This window comes from Manis pentadactyla, chromosome 13, assembly GCF_030020395.1.
Source record: "Manis pentadactyla isolate mManPen7 chromosome 13, mManPen7.hap1, whole genome shotgun sequence".
Lineage (NCBI taxonomy): Eukaryota > Metazoa > Chordata > Mammalia > Pholidota > Manidae > Manis > Manis pentadactyla.
In genome coordinates this window covers 35080166-35094738 of record NC_080031.1, presented here as the reverse complement: position 1 = coordinate 35094738, position 14573 = coordinate 35080166, and the positions used below count along the sequence as shown (strand labels likewise).

The following is a 14573-nucleotide window of genomic DNA, read 5'->3' as shown; positions in this document are numbered from 1 at the left end:
TCAGAGGCCCCACTTGTCCTGCTGTCCTCCAACAGTGTGTCTCCAGAGGCCCTGTATGAAGCCCGCTTCCCCTCTCCCTCTCCACGCTTGCTGTAGGTGAGCTCCTTGGTGCCCGTGGAGGCCACTGTCACCTACGGCTGGTGATTCCCAACCCCGTACGTCAGCCACCTCTCCTATGTGCCAGACCTTTTTGCCTGACAACTCCAAACACAAGGCCTAAATTAACTCATCACTTTCTTTCCAGTGCCCAATCTGCTCCTTAGAGCAAACCTCTACTATCCACTCGCATGTCAGGCCAGGCCCCCAAACCTATTCCTAAGTCCTCCTCAGTCAGCACCTCACAGCCAGTCAGCCATTAAGTTCAACACATTCGACCGCAAGACTGTGTCTTCAATCATCTATTCTTCTCTGTGTTCATCAACACAACAGATCACTGTCACTACTTGCTTGCTTCCCATTCTGACTGCTCTTCTGGCCCGGGTGAGAAGAAAGCAGACACAAGGAGTGTATCCATCAGGATTCAACCAGGAAAATAAAAATCACTCTATTTGAAACAGAATTTAATGCAGAGAGCTAAATACATGGGTGGTGGAAGAGCTGGGAGTAACAGGAGACAGGCAGGACAGAGGTCAGCAACAGGAGCTTCAGTTGGTAGGACAAAAGGCAGCGGCAGGGCCACCCGGCAGCAGCAGGAGCCAAAGAAGGCGCGACATGGCCATGAACACCACCTGAGGCGGAGAGAGAGGTCATCCCTACTTCTCCCCTCCTGTTATTCACCAACCTCCCAGCAGGATCTGAGCCCAGCCAGAGGCCAGCTGACAGACGTAAGACACTGCCGCCTGTCACGGTCAGCCTGGCCACAACAAAAACAGCGGAGACGAGAGAAATGAATCTGGGAGCAAACAGGCACAACGTAGAAAATTGTTTAAAAGTGAGTACTGAAAGAATAAGTTTGGATCAAAGCAGGAGTTTCAAGGAGGGGATGGTCATTACTACTACATACAGGATAAAGGTCAAAAGGAGGAGCAAATGCACAGAAAATCACTGGTATTCTTCTCTTGAGTGGCACAGAAAGCTAAGTGGAGGTTTAAAGAGAAGTTCATGTAAATGGAGGTGGTGAGCAGGACTGGACCTCTGGCCGCAAGAAAAAAATGATCAGAACTGTGGGAAGGCTACTGTGGGTAAGCTGGGGTTCCTATAGCCAGGATCCTCACTGAACTTAAACCACCTGATGATGTAACTGCCCTGTTGCTAGCCTACACTTTAAGCAAAAAGCTATTATTGCTCTATGTAGAGAGCTCAGCCCAGTGCTCTGGGCGGAGGCAGAGATGCTAGTGCTCCACCTACCATCAGGAGAACAAGCGGGTTAATAAACCCTTTCACCCCAAAGAACGTTTCGCTGTCACTTTCTTTGGTCACATTGACTCCATAGCGAACTTGCCCAGGGCTGAAGCCCATTGGCAACACAATGTAAGAGCAAACAGTGTCTTGCCTTAGGGTTTCAGCCCTGGGCAAGTTCGCTATGGAGTCAATGTGACCAAATAAATGACAGTAGAACGTTCTTGGGGTGAAAGGGTTGATACCCAACTTTATTCCCACGGTGGCAGGTCAATCACTAGAATCCCACCCAGTCAGAGCGAGTCTGCATGCAGCAAGCCGGTTTCTGCCTCTGGGCCTCTCTGCCCCCACAGCCTTCCCAGTCTCTGTCCTCAGCGCTGCTACCACTCCAGCCTCTGCTCTCCTGCAGCCTTGCAGCCGTGCCACAGTGTCACCCAGAGCACTGGGCAGGGCGCTTTATATAGTCAATAACAATGCATTGCCCACACGTGTGTAGTGAGCTAGCCAGCCAGGGCCAGGTGAGAATCCTGGCCACAGGCACCTTCCCTTTATCCACAGCAACAAGCTCTGATAAAGGCCATACAGGTTTTTGACCATAACAGAGCCCTGTGTGTATTTGAAGGCAAAAGGGAAAGAGTGTAATGGGTGAGTGGTCATTTCACGCCAAAGAATATTGAAAACCTTGTTAAAACAGATTTCTGAGATTCAGGAAATGACAGCTTAATTCAAGAAATAACCGATACAACTGATCCCTAGAGTTCAAAAAAATGAGTACCACAAATATACATTAACCTACAGCTCCGTTGTCATCATCAGCACATGAGTGTTTGATGGTGAACTCTTAATTAAAACTGAATTACAAAGGTTCTGCACCTGCTTTTAATATGTTTTACAAAGAGCATCCTGTTCACCTGATTCGTCTAGCCAAGGCTGGTTGAAATCCATGACACTTAATGGCATTTCAATGGTTGAAATACATGAAACCTAATGACACTTCTGTGATTAGTAATGACTTCTCAAATCCTTCCATGAAACTAACAAATATGCTGAAGAACTCACCTTTCCTGGAAACCTACTCCTCCTCACTTGTCTATCATCAGTCACCCAAGATTAGTTCTAGGGTCTTCCTTTTCCCTTAGCTGCCCATCCTCACTGCGTCAGTCGTCAAGTTCTACATTTACTATTTCACAAATCCCTTGCACAATGCTTCTCCCCTCCACCTCCCATGGCCAACACACTAGCTTGTTACTTCACACTCCGACAAGTTTTCTCTGCACTCCCATCCTCCCTGACCTCTGATTAGGAGAAAACAAAACTATTAAGTCTCCTCTACTTGGGTCAAATCCAAACTCTTACAACAATGACTGAATTTCAAAGCTTATTACCCCAACCAGCCTGGAAAACTCACGCTTCACCAACGACACCCTGAAATCCTCCTCCTCCCTCCTTGGGTTCTGCCAGGCCCTAAATCTAAGGTGCAGGCTCCCTCGCTTCGATGTGTGGGAAGCAAACTCGTTCCTTACAAAACAAACTGAACCTAACAGCCAGAGGAGGAACACGCCTTGCACAGCCTCAGTGTGTAAGCTTTACTCATCTACCGAGTATTTCTTATATTATTCCGAGTAGCCATTTATTTTCCCTGCTGAGTTCGAAGCTGCTCCAGGGTAGGCGCATCCTTTCATCATCACGCAATGCCTCCGCCTCGCAGGCCCAAAGAAGACAGGAAAACAGATCTCTGGACAGCAGCGCTCGGTACCAGGTGTTGGGAAAAGCTCGCAAGCAGCCCCGCGGTGCTGGGACAGGCGCGTCCGCGCAGTCCCCGCAGGTGCCCAGGGGCCGATCCCGGGCCTTCCTGCGGCCCGAGGGGCCGGCAGTGACCGGCATGGCGCGGACGGGCCTCGGCAGCAAAGGCCAGGGCCGGGCGCCGGCCGGCTTCCCTGAGGCCTACCCTGCAGGCCCGGAGGGTCGCAGGCGGGAACGCGCACCTTCCAGCTCACCTGCAGCAGCCTGCGCAGCAGGGGACGGGCGCCGCGCCGCAGGGCCGCCTGCGCAGTCATGGTCGCCGAGCGTGGAGTCAGCCTTCCGGCGCGGAGACGGGGGCAGCCAGCGGTCCCTGCGCCCCGCCCACTCCGCGGGCCGCCCCGTCCTCCTCCAATCGCAGCCTCGGAGGGCGGGGCGGGGCCTGGCGCCGGGCCACTGAGCAGCGCCAGGCGGGTGCCGAGCCGGCCGGGGCCGGACGTGGCGGTGGGAGCTGGCACCCAAGCCGGCGAGCGCCTGACTCGCTGTTGGTTCCCGTTTCCCATCACCTTTGACTTTCTGAGGCTGGTGGTTTATGTGTAACCGGAGCCGCTTCTGGTCACTGATCTTGCTTCGCTCACTTATGCTCACTGCACTACGAAGGAAACTCGTTAAAGTACTTGTATGCAATCCAATTTCTTTTTAATTTATGACGAGGTAGTTCTGCAATTCTTTGGGAGGAGGAAGATAAGTATATTAATAACCAATTTTACTGAACAATTAGTAAGGATTACATTAATCCTCACTGAAACTTCATGAATTAGATGCTATTATTATTCACCCCTTAACTAAGGACGTAATTGAAGTACAAAGAAGTTAACTTTTTGTGCGTGATCACACAAAGTGGTAGATCTGGGATCTGAACAGACATTATATTGCATTGCTTTCCTCTGCCTTTTCCCAGAGAAAGGTATAAATGATAACTATAATCAGTCTCACATTTTGGGAATCCTGTTACTTAGCTTTGGATGTTCAGCTGGAGACAGCAAATCTGATCTTTTTAACTATTTTCTTTTATATTGATGGTCATAGAGAAGATAAATAAGTGACAACATACAAAGTGAACATTTCAACTGAACTTACCAGGAGCCAAACCCATGTTTTTCCTAAAGTAAAATACCCACCCGTAATTGTTTTCTTACTACCTTTTGTTCACAGCTGTGGGAGATTTTCAAAGACGGTTATGCCTATACTCAGCACCTCCCTCCCCCACCCCACAGGCTCTTCATTCAGTGTGTTTACACCTCCTGCCAGAGGTGGGGTCTGTGTTCCCTCCCCTTGAATCTGGGCATAGAATTGACTGTCCTGACAATGGGGTATGACGGAAGTGAGCCTATGTCCAGTCAGAAATATGGATAAAAAGCCTTCAGATGAATTTAGTTCCCAGCCTTCAATTCTTCCAGCAGAGACCTCAGACACCACGAGCAGAGGCATTTGTTTCCATATATTGATTAATCTCTCTTTTTATTTGGTCATTGACCTATTGATTATTTAGGAGCATGTTGTTAAGCCTCCATGTATTTGTGGGTTTTTGTTTTCTTCGCATATTTCAGTTTAATACCTTTGTGGTCTTATAAGGTGGTTGGTACAATTTCAATCTTTTTTGAATTTACTTAGGCTCTTTTTGTGGCCTAGTATGTCATCCATTCTGGAAACTGCTCCATGTATACTTGAGAAGAATGTGTTTCCTGCTGCTTTTGGGTGTAGTGTTCTATAGATGTCTGTTAGGTACATCTGTTCTAATGTGCTGTTCAGTGACTCTGTCTCATTTTCTATCTGGTTGATCTGTCCTTTGGAGTAGGTGGTGTGTTGAAGTCTACTAAAATGAATTCATTGCATTCCACTTCCCCTTTTAATTGTGTAAGTATTTGTTTCATATATTTAGGTGCTCCTATGTTGGGTGCATAGATATGTATAATGGTTATATCCTGTGACCCCTTTATCATTATGTAATGTCCTTGTCTCTTGTGGCTTTGTTTTGAAGTCTATTTTGTCTGATACAAGTACTGCAACTCCTGCTTTTTTCTTCCTATTAGTTGCATGAAATATCTTTTTCCATCCCTTCACTTTTAGTCTGTATATGTCTCTGGGTTGGAAGTGAGTCTCTTGTAGGCAGCATATAGATAGGTCTAACTCTATGTGATTGGTGCATTTAGTCCATTTACATTTAGGGTGATTATCAATAGATATGTACTTATTGCCATTGTAGGCTTTAGATTTTTCATTACCAAAGGCAGCTTCCTTACTATCTAACAGTATGTCTTAACTCACTAATTATGCTATGTCAAATGCAATCTGAAAGTTCTTTTCTGCCCCCTGCCTTGTTCTTCCTCCTCAACTCTTTATATATTAAATGTCATATTCTGTACTTTTTGTGTATTCCTTGACCAACTTTGTTAGTTGATTAAATTTTCTATTTGCTTAGTAATTAATTGTTCTGTTTCCCTTTCTGTGGTTTTATTTTCTCTGGTGACAGCTACTTTGCCTTAGGAGCACTTCCATCTAAAGCAGTCCCTTTGAAAAGCACTGTAGAGATGATTTGTGAAAGGTTAATTCTCTCAGCTTTTGCTTCTCTGGAAATTGTTTAATCCCTCCAAATTTAATGATTATCTTGTCAGGTAGAGTATTCTTGGTTCCAGGCCCTTCTGCTTCATTGCATTAAATATATCATCCCACTCCCTTCTGGCATGTAAGGTTTCTGATGAGAAGCCTGATGGGTTTTCCTTTATAAGCGATTTGTTTTCTCTCTCTGGTTGCTGTTTTCAATATTCTCTCCTTTTCCTTGATCTTTGCCATTTTAATTATTATACATCTTGGTGTTGTCTTTGTAGGGTTCCTTTTGTTGTGAGACCTCTGCACTTCCATTATCTGAGGAACTATTTCCTTCCCAAGATTAGGGAAAATTTCAGCAATTATTTCCTCAAAGAGAGTTTCCCTTTTTCTCTCTCTTCTGGTACTCCTACAATGGGAATGTTGTTCTATTTGGGTTGGTCACACAGTTCTTTTTTATTTTCATTCCTATAAATCCTTTCTTCTCTCTGTGCCTCAGCTTGTTTTCCTGTTTTCTAATTTCTATTTCATTTACTTCATCTATTCTTTTAAATTCCTCCATTATATGGTTCATTGCAGATACTGTGTTTTTCAGTTTCTATTTCTTTCCTGAAGTCCTTTCTGATAATTTTTCTGTACCTCCATGAGCATGCTTAGATTTTTATTTTGAAATCATTATCAGGAAGGTTGGTGTTTTCAGTTTCACTTAGCCCTCCTTCTGGTATCTTTTCCTGTATTTTTCTTTGGACAAAATTCTTTTGTTTTTCATTTTTTAAGTGATTCCTATAGAATAATGTTTGGCACCCTGTAGTGCCCAGAAGCTCCAGTCCTTGAAGCTGCCAAGCACCTGTAGCAATGGTGGGGGTCATAGGTGAGTGGAATCAGCACCTGCCAGGGGGAAAGCTGTCCTGCCATCCTGGCTGTAGTACCTGCCTCCACTGCCCGGTGCAGTTGTTCAAATGCGTAGGCAGGAGCTCTGTGCTATAGCCCTGTATCTGCTGTAGGTGGGGCCACCCTCCAGCTGGCCTGGTGCAATGGCAGGGGCTGCAGGTGTGGTTTGCAGCACCTGCTAGAAGTAAGGGGCAGCAGGCTGCGTACTGCAGTGGAGGGCCTCAGGGCTGCGTTGCCAGCCAGGGCGATTGAGTGTCTGAAGCTCCTAAAAGTTCCCAACCTGCTGGGCTGAGTGTGCTGGGATGATTTTGTCTACTTTTCTCCTGAGCAGCAACCTCTGTGTAATCTTTGCCCCTTTAGTGCCCCTCTCGCTGTTGGGAAGTCTTTCAAAGTGCCCACCTTTCTTTTTTCCAGGGGGGCTGGTTGTATGTACCTGTTCTCCACAAGTGGCTGGAATCTGTCTCTCCCAGTATTCCACCCGTCTTTGCTTTCCAACACCACTAACCTCCGGAGCACTATGTAATGTAGGTTTGTGCTCCCGGAGCAGGTCTGAAGGGCCATGTGTTCAGCAGTCTTGGGCTTCTCCTCCTCTCTGGCCCATTTCTCTCCTTTCCACCTGTAGAATTGGGTGGGGGTAGGTCCAGGTTCCACCAGACTGCAGCTTTGTCACTTTATCTTTTTCTGTGGAGTCCTCTCTATTCCCCCAGATGTAGGGAGTTTATTCTGCAGTGTTCAGGTCGCTTTCAGGTTTGTTTTTTCAAGTTTTACGTGGTTATGGGAGGTGTGTGCCACACTTCTTACATTGCCATCTTTTTCTGACTTCCCACTTTTTCTTATAGGAATGATAATTTTGGTATCTTAACAAGAAGTGATAATTTTCAATGCTGGCTCTTTCCTCAGACCTCTTTTCTTCATGATTCCCATTGATAATCTTCAGTCATCAACCACTGTTTAAGAAACATCTAAGTAGTACCAATTTGCTTCAGTAACCATGATACAATAAATACTGTGTCATTGTGAAAAATAGCAAAACCCACTGACACCCAGGGAAATCTCCCTGTTGTTCTATAGGTAACAGCTGAAACCTAGAGTAAGTCTGTTTGGATCAGAACTTGTGACATTAGGTCATTACCAATCCAGACTGGAATCTGCTACTTACTCTCTACTCACTTAAGATTTCACTATCAAGCATTTGTCTAGGGTGTTGGAACACTTGAAAGTTATACATAGAATTGCTTATGATTTTATAGGGCTTTTTCTTTAAATCAGATGCTCATAAAAGTTATACTCAACAGTCTAAGACTCCAGAATGTTCATTGGTCAAAACAGATGTTTAATGACATACCAAGTCCATATTTGATTTTATAACCTAGAATAAGCACTTAGAAAATACTCATTTAAAACTTAAAATATATTCTCTGTTCTCAGGTACACATCCTCATTTATTTGCTCCACATTTGAGTGCCGACTATGTAAGCATCAGGTTTCTTTCTGCATTCAGTTTTAGCAGGACTGGATCCATTTTTTGTTCTCCATTATTTTGGGGAAAATCTTTGAAAACATAATTAAAACACAAAATTCCTAAGGCCCTCCCATGGTCTTGGACAAGTGAGGAGCCCAGAATCTTTAGGATAATGGTAAATTTGTCTCCAGGTTTAGGTGAACCTTATACTGAGACAAAATTTTCTTGGCCTTCATTTCCAAGTAATCTTTTTTTCACCCCAGAATCCCAAAGTACAGGTCAGTATGCATTGCTATAGACTGAATGCCTGTCTCACCCAAAAGTCATAGGTTAAAACCTAATTGATGGTTTTAGGAAGTGGAGCCTTTGCTTTGGGAGGTAATTAAGTCATGAGTAGTAGAGCCCTTACCAGTGGGATTAGTGCCCTAATAAAAGAGACCCAGAGAGCTCTCTAAGCCCTCTTTCTACCATGTGAAGATTTAATCAGAGGTTAGCCTTCTGCAATCTGAAGTTTCTCACCAGAATCAACCATGCCTGGCACCTTGACCTCAGACTTCCAGCCCCAGAACTGTCAGAAGTTTATTGTTTATAAGATACTCAGCCTACTATGCTTTGTTATATTAATGAATAATTGCATATAAGTTTGAAATTTACCTCTTCCAGGCATGACAGCCATAATGCTATCAGCAATGAAAAAGCAACATTTCTAACAGCTTTTATTTTGAATTACAATTTGAAATCTAAAAATCTTTTTGTATTTCTGATTCTTGTGAGCCAAATTCTCAGGTTGGCTGAGATTTACTATTTCTTCATGAAATATATAAGTATACCTCTTAAATTTTTTTTAATTCTTAGAAACTACAGCAGAACATCAACGTTTTCTGGATAGGTGAAAGCTTTTATATTATTTTTATTTTGCAAGAAAATAAATTATACAACTTAAAAAATAAAATTCAAAAATTAAACAGTTCATCAAAATATTTCAGCCTACTGCATACAGAAACTGCTACCATTTAAAATTGTACAGCATTATCATCTCAGTATGTAGTGGCACAACGAGGATAGATTACAACTTAGGAACTCAAATTTGTTCAACACTCCAGACAACATATATAGTGTAGATGACAGGAAAGCTCTCATGTAATGTATTTCACAAATGTGACCTTGGAAGAGTTTCTAAGATAGCATCCCAGTCATTTGCTCGAAAATAGAAAAATCTGCTTGAGTTTAGGATAGCAAATCTTTCTGGAAAACTAGCAAATCTTTCACCCAAATTGAATTTTTAAAATTTGCCCTTTGAGCAGGGCTAATCCTATTGCAAACAATGCAAAATACTTTTTAACTACTCTGGTCATATTTTGTATTAAATTTAGTAAGAAGTAAAAATAAGAAAGCTAACATTTCATATTTGGAAATCTTAACAGTTTTGCACAAAGTAAGAGTAAGAGACTTAAATAAACAGGTTGACAGAATGCAAAGACCCCTCCAATAAATGTAAAAATTGGAAGACTTCAGAGTTTATTTCAAGATCCTCATTAAATCACTGAAACAATAATGTTCTAATATTTATCTCATTTTAAGCATTAAGTGTTCTATATTTTTACTTTGTAAATTCTGTTTCATGTTTACTTAATTCTGGCAATGAGATGACAACAAAGGTTAACATTTTTCAGATGGCTCCATCTTTAAATTAGAAGCTGAATGTTTGAAGCTTAAATTAACCTCTGAAGCGTCTTGTTGCCATACTACTCATGGCCTAGATTCTTCTCCCTTGTGTCAGGTTTCATCCCTGCTCAGATAGCACTGATTTTACGAGTACATTTGAGAAAAGAGACCTAGTAAAGTTTACACACTGTGTTCTATACCTTTAGTAAACTGCTTTAAGTCTTTTTTTTTCAGATTCTTTTCTTTTAAATTAGCAAATCTACTATCAAAATATATTTAAAGAAAATTCAACAATGGTATAGGCACCTTGTCAACTAAATTTAGGTTTTCATAAACACCAAAAAGTAGTTAGTTTTGTATACATAACAAAAAAAATGATGAAAACTTTAAGTACAGTATTTGCTGTTGTTCAATTCCCCAAAATACAATTAGGACATCATTAACTATTAAAAAATTTATAAAATTTAATAGAAAACTTTGCTATGGTTTTGGAGATACCTACTTTTGCCTTAAATTTACCTTTATAAACCAAAACATCATGGCTCTCATTCTTAAATTAAATAACCAAAGAGCTTACAAATGCCAAAAATGTTCTGAGAACAATTATGGTTTACAACAAATCTTACACTTTAAAAACAGTCTGTAACTTTTCCTTCCACCTTTTCCGCCTTCAGCATTCCTGAATTGGATAAGCAATAAGCCAATACTAAACTATTTGTTAAGAAGATCACAAATTATTACCAAACTTTACAAAAATTCTAAATGTATCCATTGTTACCAGTCATCTAATTACAGAAAATAGTGAGAACTAATTTAGTTTAATTCTTCACAATAAAGTTGGTCTAGTAATTGACATATACTACCTTAGAGGCTCAAGTAATAAGATTTTAATTTAGAAACAAATCCCAATTTATGAGTTTCAAAATAGGCATTTCACTATAACTAGCAAAACCTTACATGTTTTAAATTTGCTTTCCTTCCTTTTAGCAGGCAGCTCACAAAGCCCCCTGGGATTAGGGACAGACTTCAAAAGAACTCTGCAATAATACTGTATGCCTTTCAATGCTCCAGCACTTCATTTCCTACTATTTTCAATACCATAACTTTAAAATATTACTCAATATCAAAACAAGATATAAAATAATTTGCAAGAAAAATTGAAACATGCACCATAATGAATAAAAATCCATATTGAGCCATTCTTTCCCAAAGGGGAATAAGTTTTTCTCTTTTAAGTTGTTCATGTCCTCAAGTCCTAAAATCTCCACTACTCTGGGTAATTAGTTGCCAGCAACTAGTAAGTTGCTACTTTGGATCGACTGAAAGGAACAAGGTTAAGTGTTGCCTTCTGATCATTTAAAAAATGTTTATTTTTAAAATATATAAATATATATGTACATCTATTTGGCAAATTCACTGCTCATATTAAGACTGCAACAATTTTGCTTATGCTTTTCAGGTTTTATGTTGTGGTGACTCAATACTTAATTATTACTTTTTAAAACAGAATGTCTTTCCAAAAACCTGAGGCTATAAATCCCTAATCATGAGACTTTAAAATACCAAAACATTTCTATGCTACAGATTAAGAGATCAGTTACATAACTGTATTATATGAGAGCAGAAGTTTTTTGTCTTGTTTTTAATAAATTTGGATATGGCATAATATATATTAGGTATATAAATACTAAGTGTTCAATAATTAATGTTTAATATTAACACTTAATATGTTTGTTTTGCTATTTTGACTCTGCAATCAAAATTACCTAACTCCATACTTTTTTTTTTAAACAACTGAAGCAACAATTAATAAAGCTTCCCTTTTCCAAACCAAGCTATCCAGCCAATTTAAGATCAAGTCTTCATCATTTAATAACACACAACTAAAATAGCAGTGTTTTGCTTAAAGCCAACATCTGTTAAGTTGAAAAATTTAATGCCATTTTTAGGTCACCATAAAACTAGTTAATGTACTGAAGCAGTGTCTGAACCAGTAATTTGATACTATTAAATACTTATCTTCTCACCTACATCTGCCCTTTCCCCATGTTGTGTTGACCAGCTCACTCTTTTGATCAAAAGAAACCAAGAGTGCTATTTCTAGTTTTAATCACATTTTAAAAAACAAAATAAAACAGCAGTTTTCAGTGCACCAATATCTGAAGATCCTTCCTTGTGCAGTACATTTTTGTGAGAGGAAAAAAGGAAAAAAGCAACAAGAACCCTGCCCTGACCCTCCCCAAGTGTATTTCTTCTGGTGGGTAGAAATCAAATTTACTTTTAAAAGTTTATAACGGGCTCTTCATGAATGCAAGATTCTCCACAAAACAGCATGCTGTTAAAGAGTGTGCAACATGAAGGGAATGCCATCATGCTAACTAATGTGACTGGCAAAATATAGTTGTTTTGTTAGGTAAGGCAGAGATTTTAATATTTATGTAATCAAAGTCCAAATAAACCTTCCTCCAGCACAAACTGTTACAACTTTCTGCCCATGCACTCCAAAATTCGGGTTCTTAATATTATCCATGATATTCAAAAATTATGCCATATATATGAATGTGTTGATATCAGATTCATCTCTTCTGATGTACTTGTGCTCTATTAGCCATTCTATTTGCTCTTTTATCATTTTCTTTTGTGGCAAGAACATGTTTTTCAAAATTTCTACTAATTCAGTCTGCAGCTGAGCATTACTAATTTTCTTTCTCATCTTCATTATTTGTATGATAGCTTCCTAAAAGAAAAAGAAAAATGAAACAACTTTAATACATTCAATTAAGTAAGACAAAAATGAAAAATTATTTTTTATGTATTCCATCCTTTGTCCACCATATATCCATATGATTAGCATCACTAGGAGATTAATTTTGGGACCAGTATCTTTTACCTAACAAATAAAAATATCTTTTTTCACTCACTGTAAAAGAAAATCTACTAAATATAGAGATTTTGAAAAATGAGGAAAAACAAAATTACCCATAACCTCTTTGCTGAAAGAAAACCACAACTAATGTTTTGGTATACTTCCTTTCATTTCTTTTTTCTATACAATGCAAATATAGAAAATTTACCTTACCTGGGAACCCAACATACATGTAATCTGGTTTGTATTTAACATCAAAAGATACAACAAACCCCTTATGTGTACTTTTTCCCTTGTATTCAGAATTATTTCTTTGTCTAGTAGTAGAGGCCAGTTGGTGTCTATTTTTAAAAATCAATAAATACTATTCTTCATATATTTATCAGATCAATAATTATATTTGCTATAAATATTATCTATAATTTGTATTGATTCAATTAAATGTTTTAACTTTCTACAGGAGTAGTAATAAGCATTTTTTATCTAAGTCAATTTTATCATTATTTTCTTTGATTTCTTTAATTACTATTAAGTGTATAGTAAGCGTAATTAGAAAATTATTAAATATTTTTCCTCTTCTGCCTTTTCTATAAGCTCTCTCCTTAGTCAACAAAAAGCTATCTGCCTTAGTAGAGATTTAGAATTCACTGTAAAAGAAATGTGAAAACAGAAAATGTGGTGATTTGTTTTTAACATTCAAAATGGAGTTTTGCAGCAAAGCAATAAAAGGTTTGGAAGTCAGGCACCACTCAGCAAGAGGAAAGTACCTTCAACTTCCCTGTATGGACACGAGGATTCCTTCACTGTCACTAGGAGGTCAGGTGAATCCCTCTCATTCTCAATATATCCAGGTGCCAGGATCTTGAGCACAGGGTTTATGTCAAGGTTTCAGATAGAAAGAAGGAAGAGGGAAAGTCTGTTCCTTCAGACACTTGGAGATTACAGGTACCAGGGAGAAGGAGGAGGAACAACTGTAAATGTCCCAGTTTTCCTCTCCTGGATTTGGCAGAGGTGATGATGGTGGTTCCATTAGAGAAGTTCAGAGGAAAACTGTGAGCACAGGGCTCTGGCCCTGAACCCCATTTAATATGTTGGAGGTCAGCTGAGAGTGGCATGTAATGACAGAAATAATCTGCACTCCTGTATCTCAGTTCCCACATGACAGAGTTTAAAGGTGACAGACCTGACCCAAGGCCTTTAGTGGCAGGAGAGAAAATCCTGCAGCGGCAGCAGATAATGACAGTGTGCCATGTAGGCCAAGGAGTGGCACAGAAAATGTGAGTCTCACAGGGATCAAGAGCTCAGTAAGAACAGCAGATGGCAGTCAGAGCAGAGGCCATGTGGAAAAGAATAAACCATAGTCCACCTGCTACAGATATCAGCAGTAGATAGTAACAGAAAGGCAAATTCCCATAGATGACAGAGAAAGAAAGCACTCCACAGCTGCCAAGTGCAAGAACCCAGGACACTGTCATAACCATAAGATATGATGATCCCTTCACTGTCACTATGAGGTCGGGTGCATTCCTCACCCAAAATACATCCAGATGCCATCTGCGAACACAGCAAAGAATGGGGAGGGTGGAGTAGGAACAGGTACAAGTTAAGAAAGTCAGAGCATTACCTAAAGGGCCAGCTTGGATTGCTGGACTGGGCATAATTTATGGATCAGTTTAAGATAAAATTAAAAAATTAATTTTCTCTATACATCTTAAAGTATGACTGTATGTACCATCACATTACACATCTCAACTCCGATTCATGTGGAATTTATCCTGGTGGAGCCATAAACTAGGAATATATCCTGATTTTCCTCCCAAAAAGTAAAATTTCCCAAAACCTCTTATTTAACAATCATTCCCTTTCCATGGGCTACGGACATTATTTCCTTTATTGCAAAGTTCATCTATATTTATATAGTAGGTTTAATTCTGAGTTATTTTCTTCAATTAATCTGCCTCTTACACTGTTTTACTTTTATAAATATTTTAAGAACTTTTAGTA

The 14573-nt window shown here is 40.0% G+C and overlaps 2 protein-coding genes across 4 annotated transcripts in view; both read right to left on the bottom strand.

Annotated features, from left to right (window-relative positions):
• Positions 1–3480, bottom strand: part of ACAT1 (acetyl-CoA acetyltransferase 1) — a 37969-nt gene extending 34489 nt beyond the window's left edge. The window contains exon 1 of one of the 2 annotated variants that reach the window (XM_036902665.2): positions 3336–3480. In XM_036902665.2, the coding sequence (XP_036758560.1) occupies positions 3336–3395 (60 nt within the window). In that variant the 5' untranslated portion in view covers positions 3396–3480. The remainder of the gene's footprint in view (positions 1–3335) is intronic. The other variant, XM_057490375.1, reaches the window with a different exon arrangement.
• A 5444-nt stretch (positions 3481–8924) lies between these two features.
• The window catches only part of CUL5 (cullin 5), a 150204-nt gene continuing 144555 nt past the window's right edge, over positions 8925–14573 (bottom strand). For both annotated transcript variants that reach the window (XM_036902660.2, XM_036902661.2), the window contains one exon: positions 8925–12440. In XM_036902660.2, the coding sequence (XP_036758555.1) occupies positions 12246–12440 (195 nt within the window). In that variant the 3' untranslated portion in view covers positions 8925–12245. The remainder of the gene's footprint in view (positions 12441–14573) is intronic.